The 16906-nt window shown below is 37.7% G+C and overlaps 2 protein-coding genes across 2 annotated transcripts; one reads left to right on the top strand and one right to left on the bottom strand.

Annotated features, from left to right (window-relative positions):
* Positions 1-727: 727 nt before the first annotated feature.
* Positions 728-1490, top strand: LOC108675951 (the record flags this gene model as incomplete). The annotated part of the gene is made up of 3 exons (XM_047882340.1): positions 728-912; positions 1053-1214; positions 1485-1490. Coding segments are annotated over 3 exons (353 nt in total), but the record flags the coding sequence as incomplete, so codon positions are not given.
* Positions 1491-4102: 2612 nt separating this feature from the next.
* Positions 4103-13179, bottom strand: LOC108675952 (nuclear pore complex protein Nup107). Its single transcript, XM_047882339.1, has 16 exons — positions 13164-13179; positions 12413-12559; positions 12118-12156; positions 11710-11889; positions 11284-11406; positions 10521-10628; positions 9656-9846; positions 9029-9280; positions 8165-8432; positions 7620-7816; positions 6864-7065; positions 6370-6477; positions 5693-5869; positions 5322-5411; positions 4813-4923; positions 4103-4560 (listed from the first exon to the last, which is right to left on the bottom strand). Exons 3-16 carry the CDS (start codon positions 12154-12156, stop codon positions 4354-4356), a joined length of 2253 nt encoding a protein of 750 aa, XP_047738295.1. The 5' UTR covers positions 12413-12559; positions 13164-13179; the 3' UTR covers positions 4103-4353.
* Positions 13180-16906: the final 3727 nt, after the last annotated feature.

Raw genomic sequence — 16906 nt, forward strand, 5'->3', positions numbered from 1 at the left:
CTAGTCCCGGTATACATTAGGTTAGTCCCGGTATACATTAGGTTAGTCCCGGTATACATTAGGTTAGTCCCGGTGTACATTAGGCTAGTCCCGGTGTACATTAGGCTAGTCCCGGTATACATTAGGTTAGTCACGGTTTTGGGTATTCATAATGGATAATATATGAAAATATTAGAGATAATATTGTGAAGACACTTATTTGTGATAAGGTTGTAATCAAATGTATTGCAATGAAATGTAGCCTATGTTATTAAGTGGTATCGCTTGTTTGGGGATTTTTCAAAGGGCACTAGTTGATAATTAATTCTATAAACATTTAATTGGGTAAAAATATTGAGCATAACATTTGTTAGCAGCAGTTATTTGGGGGATATTATATAGGGCATATATATTTTATTAGCATATTAAAGTCAAATCCCGTTGAAACATTCATTAGATTATTTACTAAAATTGATTATTTGGGGATGTTTCAAGTGCAATCGGTTGGTAACGAAATATATCATAAGTCAATCCCGTCAAAATATTTATACTAGAACGTCTCCTGGGTAGACCAATAAAACCTTTATAAACTCCCTAAAACCTTTATAAACTGCCCTTAATTGATAAAAAAAATCTCCAATTGACAATGATATTAATTTACTGTGTCCTGCATCAGGAATCATTTATGAAAACAGTGCATCATCATATATAATTGTTTTGCCAGTGTAAAAAATGTTTTTTCCAACAGATATACGGAGCCTCGGGAAACTTCGTACATGGGACTACATTTTGCTCGGTAAAGAAGCCGTCAAGCTTGGCTACAACAAGCGTGCCATTCAGTGGTTCAAACTCGCCGTTAAAAACAGCGACACTGAAGAACTTACTGATGAAGAACGAGAAATTATTACCGGCCTGAGATCTACAATTTTGAAGGTGCGCTTGATAATTTTTGTGCGGGAGATTGTTAGTTTTCAATATCTGCGTTGTAATTTAATGAACTTTGTTATTTCATTTGCTTTTTTAACGATTTGCTTTCGAAATGATGTGAAACGCATGTTTTATTTTTATTGCAGTACGAGTCAATGGCACTAGAAGACAAGTCAAAGAAGAAAAAGAAGAAAAGTAAGAAATCAAAAGGCAACAGCAAAGAATATATGCCTACCGAAAAAGTTCTGCTTACGTACGAAGAAGAAGCAAAGATGCAAAATAAACTCTGCAGAGGCGAGAACTTGAGGGTGAGTTTGAAATCGATTTACTCACTNTGTCAGCATGACGTGAGTTTGACATCAGCATGATATGTGTCAGCATGACGTGAGTTTGACACAGCGGAAAGTTGATGATCGTGAGATTAGAATTGTTGATCGGCTCATAAGAACAGAAAACCAAAAACCGATTATTTACATTCTGTTCACACTTCCAAGCCATAGTTTGATGATGAAATCATTGTGCTATTCTATACACAAATGAGTCTTTGGTTATTCATTTCAACTACAAACATGATTCAGCTGTAGAGCTGGCTATATCAGTGTGAACTCAGCCCCTTTAATAAGATAAATACCAAATCCTCGGATTTCAATCGCCAGTCCTTCTCTTTTCTTTCTTTCTTATTTATTCTTATAGGAGCACTGGAAACTAGTCCATAAAGCCCCTTGCCTAAACCTGGGTTTAATTGATACATAACAATTTAACAGTTTAACAGCTCTGAAAATGAAAATCAGTAAAACGTGGTAAAGGGAACAGTGAAAATTCCAGCCCTTCTGTTGATCCTTTAATTCCTCTCTGCAGAGGCTGGTTGCCGGACGAGCTAAATCCTTACGATCCGATCCACCGTATATCTGTCTCTTATACACATCTAGATGTGTATAAGAGACAGCATTAGGTTAGTCCCGGTATACATTAGGTTAGTCCCGGTATACATTAGGTTAGTCCCGGTATACGTAAGGTTAGTCCCGGCATACATTAGGTTAGTCCCGGTATACATTAGGTTAGTCCCGATTTACGTAAGGTTAGTCCCGGTATACATTAGGTTAGTCTCAGTATACATTAGGTTAGCCCCGGTATACATTAGGTTAGTCCCGGTATACATTAGGTTAGTCCCGGTATGCATTAGGTTAGTCCCGGTATACATTAGGTTAGTCCCGGTATGCATTAGGTTAGTCCCGGTATGCATTAGTTAGTCCCGGTATACATTAGGCTAGTCCCGGTATACATTAGGCTAGTCCCGGTATACATTAGGTTAGTCCCGGTATACATTAGGTTAGTCCCGGTATACATTAGGTTAGTCCCGGTGTACATTAGGCTAAACGGAAGAAAAACACCAAAATTGTCTGTAACTCCCCGTACTTGTGTCATTAATAAATCTCAAGTATTCTTCTTTCAATTTTGTCTTCATGTGCTACTGCCCTACTGGTTTATTTTTCCAGCATAATTAACCCTTTTAGAGCTTATTAAATCTAACCGTTTAAACCTTCATCTACCAACGATGATTATTAGTAACCTGGCCAATGCTATAATTCGTTGGATACGAATTACATTGACGGTGTTGTAACGAATCCATTAACAAGTTATTAACATGCCACCGTGCGCTTGATAGCAGCAGAAAAATTCTTCTCGATTGAATGCAACCGTGACTTTAAATTTTTTTTATTAAAATTAACCTCCTCCTGACCGACAGCTGAGTGACGTGACCGCAGGAGGAGCGACGGTGTTCCCACACCTGGGGGTGCGCGTAGAGCCTCAGCTCGGCACGGCGCTGTTTTGGTACAACCTCTACAGGAGCGGCAAGCGCGACCAATTGACACGACATGGCGCCTGTCCTGTGCTTCACGGATCAAAATGGAGTAAGATGCAATCCTATTCCAATTTCTTGTTGAAAAGAGCATAAATTTTTAATTGCTCATATATTACAATTTAACAACTCTAGTTAGTTTCTCTAACTTCGAGCGTTTGAAGTTACAACGATATTTCTAACAAAATAACTATAAAGTTCCAGTCTTATATCCATGATACACATTTCTAAATACATAGCCTCTATGTTGTTATGGATTATCAAAATGTTAAATAGCGTTTATTTCAAGCTATCAATTCTCCAGCGAATTTTGATCATCGCATTCTATAACCTATACTGCCCTCAGACAAATCATGAATATACAGAAAATTTAAAAAATCTAATAATTTCAATAATGTGTATACAGGCAGGCTATTAATCAACTCCTTATCCGCGCAGTAACGACCAAGTGGATCCACTACAACGCACAGTTCCACAAACGGCCATGTTCGCTGTCCCGAGATGAACGCTATAATTACCCTTGATATTCTCTCTAATAGAATATAATAGAATAAAAGTGTCGGCATTGAAGAAATAGGCCCATGGCCTGTTGTCGATTCTTGAACTTTTCGTGACTTGATTCGCAAGGGATCCGGCCTTTGGAACTCGATCTTTCCATAGCTGACGATTGATTGAGATAGCTGCTGGACTTATTGCCTGGTCCTAATGCTCACCGAAGAAAAATGAGGTGCAGCGGGGTTCACCTCAAGCAATTTTGGTACTTTATTCAGGGCCAATGCTGAAATATAATCATTAGTGAAATACACCCTTCTTACTATGATCATCACAGTTTATGTTTAATGCAAATCTCCCAAAGTTACTGATATTTCTACGCGAGCCTGATTGCCAAACGTGACATTAGAAGCGAGATTCCATGATCTTACGTTAGAGGCAAAAATATTTAGCACTGAAGTATCGGAACCCAGTACTAAAATCTTTCGTGATTTGCCCAAGACATTGCATATTAATTTTTTCCTAAATCGTTAATTACTTATAGATACATATATGGCATTCAATGAAAGCTATACTACATGGATTTTAATTGCAGACTACAATTTGGTTTCTTACCTTTACTGAGCACTCATGAATAATCTTAATTTCAATTTATTTTAGTAAGAATTCTCCAAACAAATTAAAAGCAACAAAGTGATGGATCAATGAATTATTCAAGTGTCGTGCTAATATCGTAAACAGAACGCAAAGAAACGCTGAGCTCGAACATCGAGATCAGGGCTTTGTACCAAGAAATGTCATAATGTGTTATCTTTAATAAGAATAGGTTAATAAAATATTATGAAAGAGTAAAACTTGTTTATTAATTAAAACATCATTGATATTACTATTTACAAGCAGAACAAATATACGAGATGTTAATCGCAAACCGTTTCCTGTAAATCTTGCACTTCTCAATTCCTTAACAAGCGATCGGTAGTTACATCCCAAGCTGCAAGCCCAGTCAAATGGAGGCTATAGCATCAATCGCAGACCGCGCTTTCAATGAATGTGAAAGTATGAAGTTATCTCACTGAAGGGGTTCGGAAGTTCCACTAGTGAAGAGGGTATCCTAAAGCGTCTTTATCGTGGTCCAGTAAATATCTTGAGGACTCAAGTAACTTGAGCAAAAATCGCTGCATTTCGGCGGTGCCAAACGCAGTGTAGAGTTGGTGCTGCTCCGACGACACAATGTCTGCCAGTTGTATACACTGCTTGTGGTCGCCGGTACTTGATAAAATGTTCTGCAGCAGCGAGCAAACCTGCGCAACAAAGTATAATATTTACTCATCTAAACAATACGACTGTAAGATTGTTATTTTTTTAGCGCATTTTTTCATTTATGGAAAAATGCACTATTGTGCTCGCCATGTTTGTCTGTCCGTCCGTCTGTCTGTCTGTCCGTGACTTCATGATTTCGTCAACGAGAAAATGAGCTCTCTGTCACTCACTGCAGTGAGTACCGAGTTATATTTTTTTGCTACTATGTGGATGAACGGAGGTAGGGCGCGTACCTGGGGGATGTATATGGAGCGCAGCGTCGCCAGCTGACGGGACCGATCGGGCTCTCGAGCGGCGATCTCAGGAGGCAGGTGCTGCAGCCGATTGCTGCTCGAGTCTCCACGCTGGATAATAAATAAAAATAAATTCATTGTTATTTGAAAATCCTCTGATACAATATATTAAGATAATTATCCCAGTAGATTCTTTGAGCTTCTCTTATTTTTTAGCCAGATGATCAAGTTTTCAGCCCAAATAATATTGAATGAAATACAAGTTCAGGGTATTTCTAAGGATTATCAGAAACTTAGTTGCGTTTGTCAAGAAGGTGAACGCGAAATTTATTAATAACCCAAGAGAGATTTAACTTGAAAGTAATACAGCACATCTTAATGAATTAATTTCTCAAAAAATATGTGACGCTAAAAAATTGAGTTCATCAATTACAAATTAGCAATATAATTTTTACGTATATCAGATTCAATATTTTTCAACCGGGATTCGCCCGAGTGCAGAAAGTCACCTGGGAGTCGTTGTGTGGTAGTGGGGCAAGATCTACGAGCCAGCCACCGTCCGGGAACAGAAGTACGTTGTACAAACGCTCGCACGCGACCTGTCAACAATTCAGAACTGTCATCCTTTGACTCTTGTCGAATCAACTGCATGTAGAATTGGACCTATGCGGTACGAAAAGATTTTGATAAAATATTCTCAATAACTTAAACAGAGTAAATGAACCAACTGCTTCACTATTCACTCATTCTACATATTAATCCCGTAACTCCAACAATACAATGCGATTACAATCTCAAGCTCAACACGCTCAATTTTCATGAAAGCTAAGGTAGAACATATGTCAAGATGCAACTAAGTTTTTTCAGGACTAATATGAACCTTGGTGAGTCTGTCGAGAGCGGCCTGCCATTTGTCCATGGCGGTCTGGTGCTGCAGGGTCGCGTGCTCGTGCGCGATCTGCTCCTGAAATGAAGCGGACGATGACAAAGCACCGGGCGCTGCCGGTTTCTGCTGGTGGAAGTGGTCAAACCAGTCGCTGAAGCACTCCTGGGCAGACTGAAACCCTCAAAAATGTCAATAATAATGTATTAAATTAAGGTATCCTGTTTGATTAACAAACCCCCCAATATGAGATAGAAATCAAATATTGCAATAGAATTAGACTAGTTGCTGGCCACTTGTTGTTTGTCACCACCACGATAAGAGTTAAGATTAAACATGGATAAGGAAAACAGATGCATTTGTTCAATAGCCAGCTTAGTTTACTTCTCACAAATAAAACACAGTGAGACTATACGACAGTGTTAGATTTGTTAGCTTTATGCATACCTATATAATAAATAAAGAAAATGCAATTTGATAAGCAAATTATGAGGTGAAGGCAATGCAATCAATTATTTTTAATGTTATAAAATTCCGAAAATTTTAAAATGTTACGCCCATAATTTACCCAATTGGAAACGTAAATACGCACATGCACGATGCAATTATTGCAAACCGTTTCGTAGAATCGACGAAATAAATGTTTAATGTGCTTAAGGTTTTATTCTGCTTACAAGGAAGGTTTTGATGCAGAGGTATTCTCTAACAGCCGCTTCTACTTCAGGAGGCTGGTCCTCTGTCTCATCCTCGCACCCCACCATCGCCAGAGTGTCACTTGGTAACTGGAAGGAATAAGGAGCTTTTGATGGAACTGGTTGTCGCACTGTGACTGGAAAGTTTCACTTTTATATAAGATTACAATAAACAAGTAACTTGAGATGGTTGGAGAAAAGGAAGCATTAGGCACAGGATAGTTAATATCAGGCTGCACAGCACACAAAAACTGACAGTATGAATAACCAGCATCTTCATGAAAATTTACAGTAGATCTTGAATTGAACACAGTGTACGCATGCAGGAAGAACCACTTGGTTCATCAGAAACCAACATTTTTTTAAAGGTTCCACGAAAATATTCTCAACTAAAGGCCAGTTTTCACTTTTTTCGCACCATAACGAAAGATTTCAATATACAATAAAATCAACGAGACCTCGAAGACGATATACACCTTATCCATAGTGATGTTGGCAGCAGAGATCTTGCGAGCAATGAGGAAAGTGCGGACAAGAGCAAGAGCCTGAATGAGAGCTTCTTTCCTAAGTGCATCGTCGAAGAGAAGCCAATCCAAGCCAGCAATCTTGATGCGGTCTGTCTGTGCTGTCTCGCCGACCAAACTCTCGCCCTCGCTCAGGCCTCCTGACGGACTCAGTCTATACAAAAAATAGATTCATGAAGAAAGTCAAGATTAGCTGCTTAGCCATAGCACCCCCAAAGATAGTTGGAGCATCACTGTTAATCCCTTACGTAAAAACGGAATTTTGGTAATCAACAAAGTAACTTTAGGGAGAGCAATGAAGAAATTAATTGAAGAGTTCTGAAATATATGATTAGAAAAACGCACAATATAATTTGACAAATAATTTGAAAAATGCAAAATATAACTGGACTTATAATTTGTATGTTTCCAGACAGAAAATTTAGAGAAAGACGTGGCGTAACAAGCGGGATTACTGCATAGGAAAGCGCACATTGTATCGAGGTAGTTGGCCCAAGCATAGTGCAACCGCCGTGACATTCAATCATTTGTGTATGGAGACATCAACCGTCATTCTTATCTAAAGGTCAGGTTACCATCTATTTTCCACAAAAATTCGATAAATGGCTACTGCAGCTGAACCACAAAAATGAGAGGGTTTTCAGATAGTTGGGAAGTAAGCTGGAGACTACAAAAAAAAAAAACAAAGTTTTAGAAGGCATTTGTTACCTGATGATGGCGGTGGTGGTGGTGGCGATGGCATGAACGTCGAGGCCGACGGTTTGCGCAAGATGCAGCGCGTGTCGGCGCTGTGGTGGGTCGCTGATGTTCAACAGGAAGCCCGCGTAGCAGGCAACCTGCTGCGCCTCGGGCAGCATCGCCGTGTACCACGCCACCTGTTCTACGTCGCCGCGCTCTATGGACGCCTGCAACACAACACACTTCAATACATAAGAGGCATTAACGAAATAGTCTGGTGATGTTGGTCCGAGGTCACATACAGTCCAACATGAGCATCTAGACCCTTCAGTCTCATTTGGCACCAATAGAAATCGCAGAGATTACCGAATATATTATCTTAAGCTTGAAACATTCCTCTGAACTGAAGCACTAAGCATAACTGTATAAATACATTATTCTAATTTCGTGCCATTGAGGTTAAACGTAATATTATCTCAATTATGACAGACTCTCTATAGGAGCAATGACTGTAACACGAAGAATGCACTGGACTAATTTTATGCCATATAGCTAAGACGGTATATTATCCAAACCTTGACACAGGCCTGGAGCACAGCACTGGCCGTATTCTCCTGTTCAGGCGTGACAATTTTGTAAATCCTTCTGAGCACAAGCAGGAGGTGCGTGAGGCACCGCAGCAGATGAGGGGCCGTCCCGTCTCTGATCCAGAGCTTTGATGCCCCCAGGAGACCGTCTACGTCATCGAGGACAAGGAACTTGCACATGAGGTAGTAAGGGTTCTTCAGTTCACTTACGGTGCATGACTTCTCCACGCTGGTGAACACGATGTCCAGACTTATCCTAAAACAGAGAATTTATTTGAGAAAAAACTTTTGTTGCACTTAACGAATCCTTTTTATAAGAGGATAGTAAACAACTTTGATGTTCGGCAAAAAACTGGGATAAATTTATGTATGGCAGAATAAAACTTCAAAAAAATAGAATATGCTTCATCAAAACATAATCCAATCAAGGATCATGATTCAAGCAGATCTGGTTTCATTAAACTGACTCGGGCGCCAAATTAGACATCATGAAATTATCCGGTCAATAAAAAAATCTTCAATATTATACATATTAATTCGTATTTTTGGTATTTCTGTCACTTTCAACATCTAGATTTCCTCTCAAGCCAGGGAGTGTACAATCAAAAGCAGTTAAGAGTTTGTAACTCATCAGCCAATCACCAAGGGCTTCTCATGCTAAATCCACCAATCACAGACAAGAAATGATGCCATTACGCAGCTACCTGTAATTAAGTAAGTTTTGATAGTGCGGCATCAGAGCAATCAGCAATGGTTGTGTGGGGTAGGCGATGATTTTTTATTAGGTGGGTGACCACTTTATTTAAAATAAATATTAAATAACACATAATTTTGGTTCACTATTGTAGGTACCTTTCCTCTGGGTAATTTTTGGGCAAAGGCACAAGCGTCCTTTGTCGCGATTGTGCATGCAAGAAGCGCAGTCTTTCTTCGACCCTCTGGTCGACCATGGCCCTGACATGCGCCCACAGGAGGTCCTCCCAGTCCTGACACACAAGTTTCATGGCACGTAGGTTGCCACACAGTGACCCATACAGCGCCCGCTGGTGGTGCGACAGGCGGCAGTCTTCGGACGCTCGCCACGCAGTCAGCTTCCACACATCTCTAAGAAAATTATTTCAAATGAATTATTTGTCAAAATTGTATCTAAATTATCTTATATCAAATGAATGCCAAGTCAAAACCATACCAAAATAAAATTAAATATATGTGCGTATATCAATGAATGAAAATTCAAATGAATATCACATGAAAATTTAAGAATACTCGCTTAACAAGATCATAACAAGTCTCAAAGAATTTTTAGAGGCTGCAAACATGATAAATTAAAATAGCAATGGTATGAAATAATTATGACAAATTAGCAAATTTCAGCAATACAAAATGTCTATTGTTTTCATATCGTTGGTGCAAGGGACAAGGACGATTTCAAATGTCTCGAATATTTCAGAGAATTTCATTAACAGCATTATTATTAACCTATATGGGTTTCCCATGATGGGTTGCCGCCTGGAGGGGTCATGCACATTAGGGTCGTGGTGAAGCTTCCAGCCCTCGAGGGCTGCAGCGAGCCACTGCTTGCCTGAGGCCACGCATTTGTCCTGAGCTTGGAACAGCTCCCCCGACCTGATGGCCAGCATCACGCTGCGCGTCAGCACGCGCTCGTCGTCCTGATGAAATATAAATTAATTAATTCAATAGGTTCAGAATGTTTTGGAGTCATTACCTCACTGTAGTCATTACCTATAAACATTGCCGAAATAATAAGCACATGCACAAGATTATTGGTTCCATCGCATTCAGTTTGAGAATAAATGAGCCGGCGCTCTAGCATGGCCTGGGACTGCTACGTTCAAAACACATACCGTACCTACTAATGATTCAACATGTTGACGTTTACTCAAATGATCAATGATGCCTGTCTGACTATAAATGTACGAGTGTGTTAAATAGGAAATAGAAATATTATGAATTAAATTATGAATGAATTATGAATATTAAATAGAAAATATTATGAAAAGTAGTTTTATAAAAATTTGTGATTCAATAATTAATATCAATTGCGTGGGATTAGTCATTTCCAAAATAAGTAATAAATTCAGATATTAGGTACCTATATAAATGAAATGAATAATCATACTTTTGCAAAAGAAAATATTAGAGAAAATTAAAAACTCTCAGATATTAGGTATACCTACATAAATGAAATAAATAATCATATTTTTGCAAAAAGAAAATGTTAGAGAAAATTAAAAACTCTGATATTAGGTACCTATATAAATGAAATATATAATCATATTTTTGCAAAAAGATATTTTAAGTAAAAACTGAATTAAACTGTCACCTGATCTAGATCGTGGATGGCCTTCTTCTGTCGGACAGGAGCGTCAGGGTCCATAGCGGTCACCAGGTGACTGGAGTGTCTGCTACCCATGGCTCCCCTGGCGCAATTCTGAAACAATGCAAATAAAATTTAAAATAAATCCTAAGGCAAAGAAAATGAAAATATAATGTTCTAATAATACAGTGGGGTTCCGGGAGGGGAATAGACATTACAACTTGTCTAGCTGGAACTTCTTACAACTAAAGTTGATAAATTTGTTAATTTTACAGATGCGCAGTGACTCGCATCAAATAATGCCAGTGTGTGTCTTCTAATTCCTGAATCAAGTATTTATCTAATAACAGTCGCAGATGAAATTGAATGTTGACTGAGATTTATTTTTAATACACTAGCGTGCAGAAACTTTGAACTTCAAACCAATTGAGACCTGAGAACTTTGAATTAGAGGCAATTTATTTTGATCACCCAATTATTTCGTAAATACAAAGAATAAGTGGAATTTAAGCGCCGTATGGTTTTCTGAGATCTGAAGTATCAATATGCAGAACAACATGGCTACAAGGACAATTCACACGTACAAATAGAAAAAAAAAATTATAAACTAAGCAGCAATCACTAGGAGCTATATGAAACTTAATCAAATAAATCTCGAAAATATATAACATCCCTAGGTAAATAATGGGACAACACAAGTATTAGATGATAACTTAGTTGTGACTTATTTTCAACAGTAAATTGGTGCATACTTTTATAGAGAAGTCACCTTAAGCTCACGAAGAGTGTTCTCCCAGGCAATGTGACTGTCAGTGTAATGCTCTACTTTCTCTGGCAGCTGCATCATTGCATCCGAGGCATTCTTCTCCAGCCAATCAATAACAATTTGGGCCTGAATAAAATAACCTTAGTTATCCATTGTACAAGCAGTCAATAAGCAATATTGCAATAATACAAATTGTAATGATATCAATTCTAATCTATATTGTAATGAGTTATAGGTACCAGTAATCAATATCGTCCCTGACAATATTATTGATAAGTTGCCATTATGGAATGCAATACTCAATTCATTACTAGAGAGCTAAAATAGTTAAAGTTTTAATATATTTCACTCACTCGCCTAAAAAAAGCGCTAAAAATGGCTAAAATGTAAAGTTCATGCACTTATTAATAGGACGAAAAGCAAGGCTACCTCTCTTATCTCCCTGGAGTCATTGTAGATCTCATTGATGACAGTCTGATCAGACTTGAGCCATGAGACAGCCATATCTTCATCCCCATTGTCTGGTGTGTCTGAACGACATTGCCGGTCCACATACAGAGACCGCAGTAGCCGCCACATGTTCCGCTCCCCCAAAAGCTGTTGTAACACCTGAAGAAAATCCAAGGAAATATTTTATTTGTTCTCTGCATTTCCAGGTAGGTCTTTAAGATAGTACGTATACTTATTTCTAACTAAACATTTTAAAATGGGATGCAAAAAAAATAATATTCATTGAATACTTTCACCAATTAAATACAGCACGTTGATGATACAATTTTAGGCAGAATTTAACTATGTAAATCTAGATAAGTAGACAATAAGAACCACTAGACCCACCTGTTTGGTGTGCACACATGCTGGATGGTGAGTGGGCATCTTGCGGTAGACCGGTCAATGGCATAATTTTAGGCAGAATTTAACTATATAAATCTAGATAAGTTGACAATAAGAGCTACTAGACGCACCTGTTTGGTGTGTACACATGCTGGATGGTGAGTGGGCATCTTGCGGTAGACCGGTCAATGGCATAATTTTAGGCAGAATTTAACTATATAAATCTAGATAAGTAGACAATAAGAGCTACTAGACGCACCTGTTTGGTGTGCACACATGCTGGATGGTGAGTGGGCATCTTGCGGTAGACCCGGTCAATGTTCAGTGCTTGTTGATGGCACAGCTTTTCATACTCGAGAACTTCTCCCCACACGCCAGACTCTTCTCCTTCACGCTCTCCAGTGTACTCACCAATCAAGATATGCACAAACTCACTAAACAGAACCTGAGGAAATGATACATCCACTCAGATATATAGATCTTTCATAAAGCAAGTTCATGAGCAAAAAGTAATAGCACATGATAACTACTTAGAGCAGATCATAATATAAGCCAATTTCACACCATAAAAACTGAAAAAATAAGCAGAACACGAGGTTTGAGAGAATACCTACCGTACTATTAGAGAGAATTTACAGATTGTAAAGACCTGAATAATTTGATTTTTTTATGCATTTCATCATCTTTTACCTGAACACTACAGGAGGAATCTGAAGTCTACGTAACACATCCCATCTTTCACCTGAATATCTTGATGCACAGGAGGAATCTAAAGTCTACATAAACATCCCGTCTTTCACCTGAACATTTTGATGCACATGATGAATCTCAAGTCTGCATAAGTCTGCATAACACATCCCTTCTTTAATCTAAACATTTTGATGTACAGGAGGAATCTCAAGGCTGCACAACACATCCCTTCTTTCACCTGAACATTTTGATGTACAGGAGGAATCTCAAGTCTGTAACACATCCCTTCTTTCAACTGAACATTTTGATGTACAGTACAGGAGGAATCTCAAGTCTGCACAACACATCCCATCTTTCACCTGAACATTTTGATGCACAGGAGGAATCTAAAGTCTACACAACACATCCTATCTTTCACCTTAACATTTTGATGCACAGGAGGAATCACAAGTTTGCACAACACATCCCTTCTTTAATCTAAACATTCTGATGTACAAAAGGAATCTAAAGTCTGCACAACACATCCCATCTTTCACCTGAACATTTTGATGCACAGGAGGAATCACAAGTCTACACAACACATCCCATCTTTTACCTGAACATTTTGACGTACAGGAGGAATCTCAAGTCTACATAACACATCCCATCTTTCACCTGAACATTTTGATGCACAGGAGGAATCTCAAGTCTACACAACACATCCCATCTTTCACCAGAACATTTTGATGCACAGGAGGAATCTAATGTCTACACAACACATCCCATCTTTCACCTGAACATTTTGATGATCTTGAAAAGCAGACATGTTGCCTAGAATTGAGTCTCCTGCAAAATAAAATAATAACCTATAATTATTAACTATTATTACTGTAATATAAATTAATATAATTATAAAAAATATTGAGTTCCAACAGCAATAGCATGCTAACCAACAAGTAAATTTTAGAGGACCAACACCTATTCATGCTCTAAGGGAGATAGGATTTAATTCACCCTATGAACTCCCATTCATGTGTGGTTAACTGTAATTAAAATTCCCATACAAAACACCCCTCACAATATTCTTTCTTTCAATGGAGTTCACAATAATTCACCTCATACAAACCCCCAGTGTTTTTTTTTTCTCTTTTTAGATGAGGGGCCCATCCTGTCCACTCTTTGGGTGGGATTTGCTGTAATTCATCTTATCAAGTAGATTTGTTTAGCTCAATCTTTATTCTTATTGGGCAAGGACAAGAAGATTTTCTATAGGTAGTTACTCTTTGGGATATGATAATACTAATTAAAGTTCCTTTATTCAGAAAAAAAATATACACCATTAAAAACTTAAAAAAGAAATGGTGGCAAAAAATAACATTCATAAAATGCTTATGATCATTCATGATTCTTTCATTGTAAATAGCATCTGATCTACCAACTTTTTTGCAAATATAGAACAAGTCTTCTGTGGTCTCTATACTTTAGAAGTAGGTATACTGTAATACTAAACATGGATAAAAGTTACAGTGAATTTTATCTGCTTTCTAGATACTCTAGAATCCAGATGTTTATCATAAATTAGTCACACTTGTTTTATTCATCTTCTAGCAAATTTTTTAACCATTTACCTAATTGTGAGAACTGGAGAGGAGACTGAGTCTCCACCATAGATGTCTCCAATGTTGCTTTTTCTGATGCACCATCCTGCAGACCTGTACAAAAATAATGTTCATTTTAACTACATGGTTAATACAATAAACAAGCAATTTTATTATTGATAACTTCATAACAACTGCTGGTAACTTTTTTTTTAATTTATTGAAATTGTTTTGGCAACAGTCAATTAGGAGCTTTAATTAGATTTCAAAAAATTAATTCAACAAATAATGAAGCTGGCCATATAATTTTGATGAGCAACATAATCTAAAAAATTTAGGAGATTCAAGTTGGGAAATGTCCTACTTTTTTCTGAAATAACAAGGCTCTAATATCATATAATTTCAGTAGGTATGAAATCTCATTGCTCTAATGTCAAGTATTTTTGTTTGATTGAAAAAATTGTGGTTTGCAGTTTGCACTTTGCAAACATGTTTCATAAAATTTTCAACTACCGTAATCTGCAGTACTTCAATGCTCCAGCCAAAATAACCAGCAGAATGAAATGACATCTACTGATGATCTAGTCAACCAAATATGTTTTATTGAAGATCGCATAGTTGCGATGTGTTTGTGACTTTGTGTTCAGAGTGTTTGTCATCAGAGTGGTCAGACTGCATTATCACATGTTCAGTTGCCACCAAAATGAAGACAAAAGTTAATGTTGATGTCCACGCTTGACTTAATATAAGGTAATTCATATAATATACTAGACTGAATTAACTCTTCTTTCAGTAGATTCCTCTTGCTTATCCGCGAGTGATGCGCACAATTAACAATATTGGGATTTTCTCTGTGTTGCCTGACGTAACGTTCATGCCGAGGCCGATTTCTGACGACCTGCAGGCTGCAAACCTGTTTCTAGTTGCCACTTGCCTGGAACATTTTTTTTTCAAGGCCGAACGCTTTTTTTAAAGTGAACCTCTAATCTTAGATTTCCACTCTGTTGATACCTACAGATCATAGATGCTATTAGATGGATCCAACTCCAAGGAATTGAGAAACAAGCAAAATATCATTAATAATTTGCACTTCTGCATAAATGATGAATTCAAAAACATTCTAAGCAAAAAAAAGCCACATGGCATATAAAAATGATACTGAACAGTGCACAGAAGTTATGGCTAAGACAAACGTCTAACAGAAGTAGGGTAAACGTGGTATATTCCTACATCGTGGGTAATTCTGACACTTCTCAATTTTTTTCCTTTATATTAAGATTTTCTTAGTTCCACGCATTTGTTGATGGTTGAAATAGTGATGTCATACTGTTGTGCGCCATACTATTGCCAAAACACTAGGTCTGGGCCGTCTGGTGGGAAAATGTTGAGATCCAGAGAGAGACACTGCGCGTCACCCAGCGAGAACATCGAAAAATGTGTCAAAGTTGATAGTTGACCTTGCTCTACCAAATTGTGATAAACTGTTTGCATAGAAAGAATATTATGGTTTGAGAATTTTTAATAAGTCCGTGAATATATCAGGAATCCTTTAAGTATACTTGTATTTGCGATTTCAAGTGGTATAACAATTAATAGACGATCAAGTTAAGAGACGGTTTTAGACACATAAAAACTAATTCTGACACAGCTTGGAATTAGACACACACAGCTTGTTCCAAGCTATGTGCAAAAATTAAAATTTTCTTAATTAAAAGCTTAATAGCTCTTAATTAGTAGCCTAAATAAGTAGTGTTCAATATTCAATAGTGTTCTAATTCCAAGCTGTGTCGTATTCCAATACAGCTCATCGATTGGAATTTCCAATACAGCGATCGGAATTTGAACACAAGAGTGTTGGAATTACGAATTAGTAGAGTTTGAAGCGCGGCCGGAATTAGTCTCACAAAATGCCAAATTTAGTCACACACAGGGTTGGAATACATGGAATTGGTAGGTTTGCATTCTAAAGGCTTTTAAATAAATATGGCAACATTTTGTGATGTTTCATTGTTGCTGGCGCGTAGTGCGGACTGCGGTGTTTTGAAGTGACGTAAAGCAAACAGAACTCGAGTTGTGCGTACCATGATTCTTTCATAGCCATTCATATTTTGCTACGTCCTTAAGGTGTTGGAATATACCACATTTACCCTACCTACATGACTAAAATTCAGAGAATTTGATCATCACACATTTTACTATTAAAAATGCTTTAGTTTACTCTAGAGAGCCAATTTGGAATATCAGACAGAAGTTTCCTTAAAATTGGCAGTACAAATGATAATCATTCCATCAAATTCATGGCCAATTTTTGAAAATTGCTTAGGCTAACTTGGTAAGAATCATCATTTTTTTTTTCTTTTTTTTTCTGCATAAATTAGAAAAAGGCTATAGGAAAAGCCTTAATTGGACAAATTTACAAGCATTTAGCCTATGTGTTGTGTTATGTCCGTACTCCGTAGACCAGGTTCTAGTATGGAATATATCTACTTGGCGAGCCGCGACTGAATTTTTCGAGCCGTGGTTTT

This window comes from Hyalella azteca, unplaced genomic scaffold (genome assembly GCF_000764305.2).
Source record: "Hyalella azteca isolate HAZT.00-mixed unplaced genomic scaffold, Hazt_2.0.2 contig10248, whole genome shotgun sequence".
Classification (NCBI taxonomy): Eukaryota; Metazoa; Arthropoda; class Malacostraca; order Amphipoda; family Hyalellidae; genus Hyalella; species Hyalella azteca.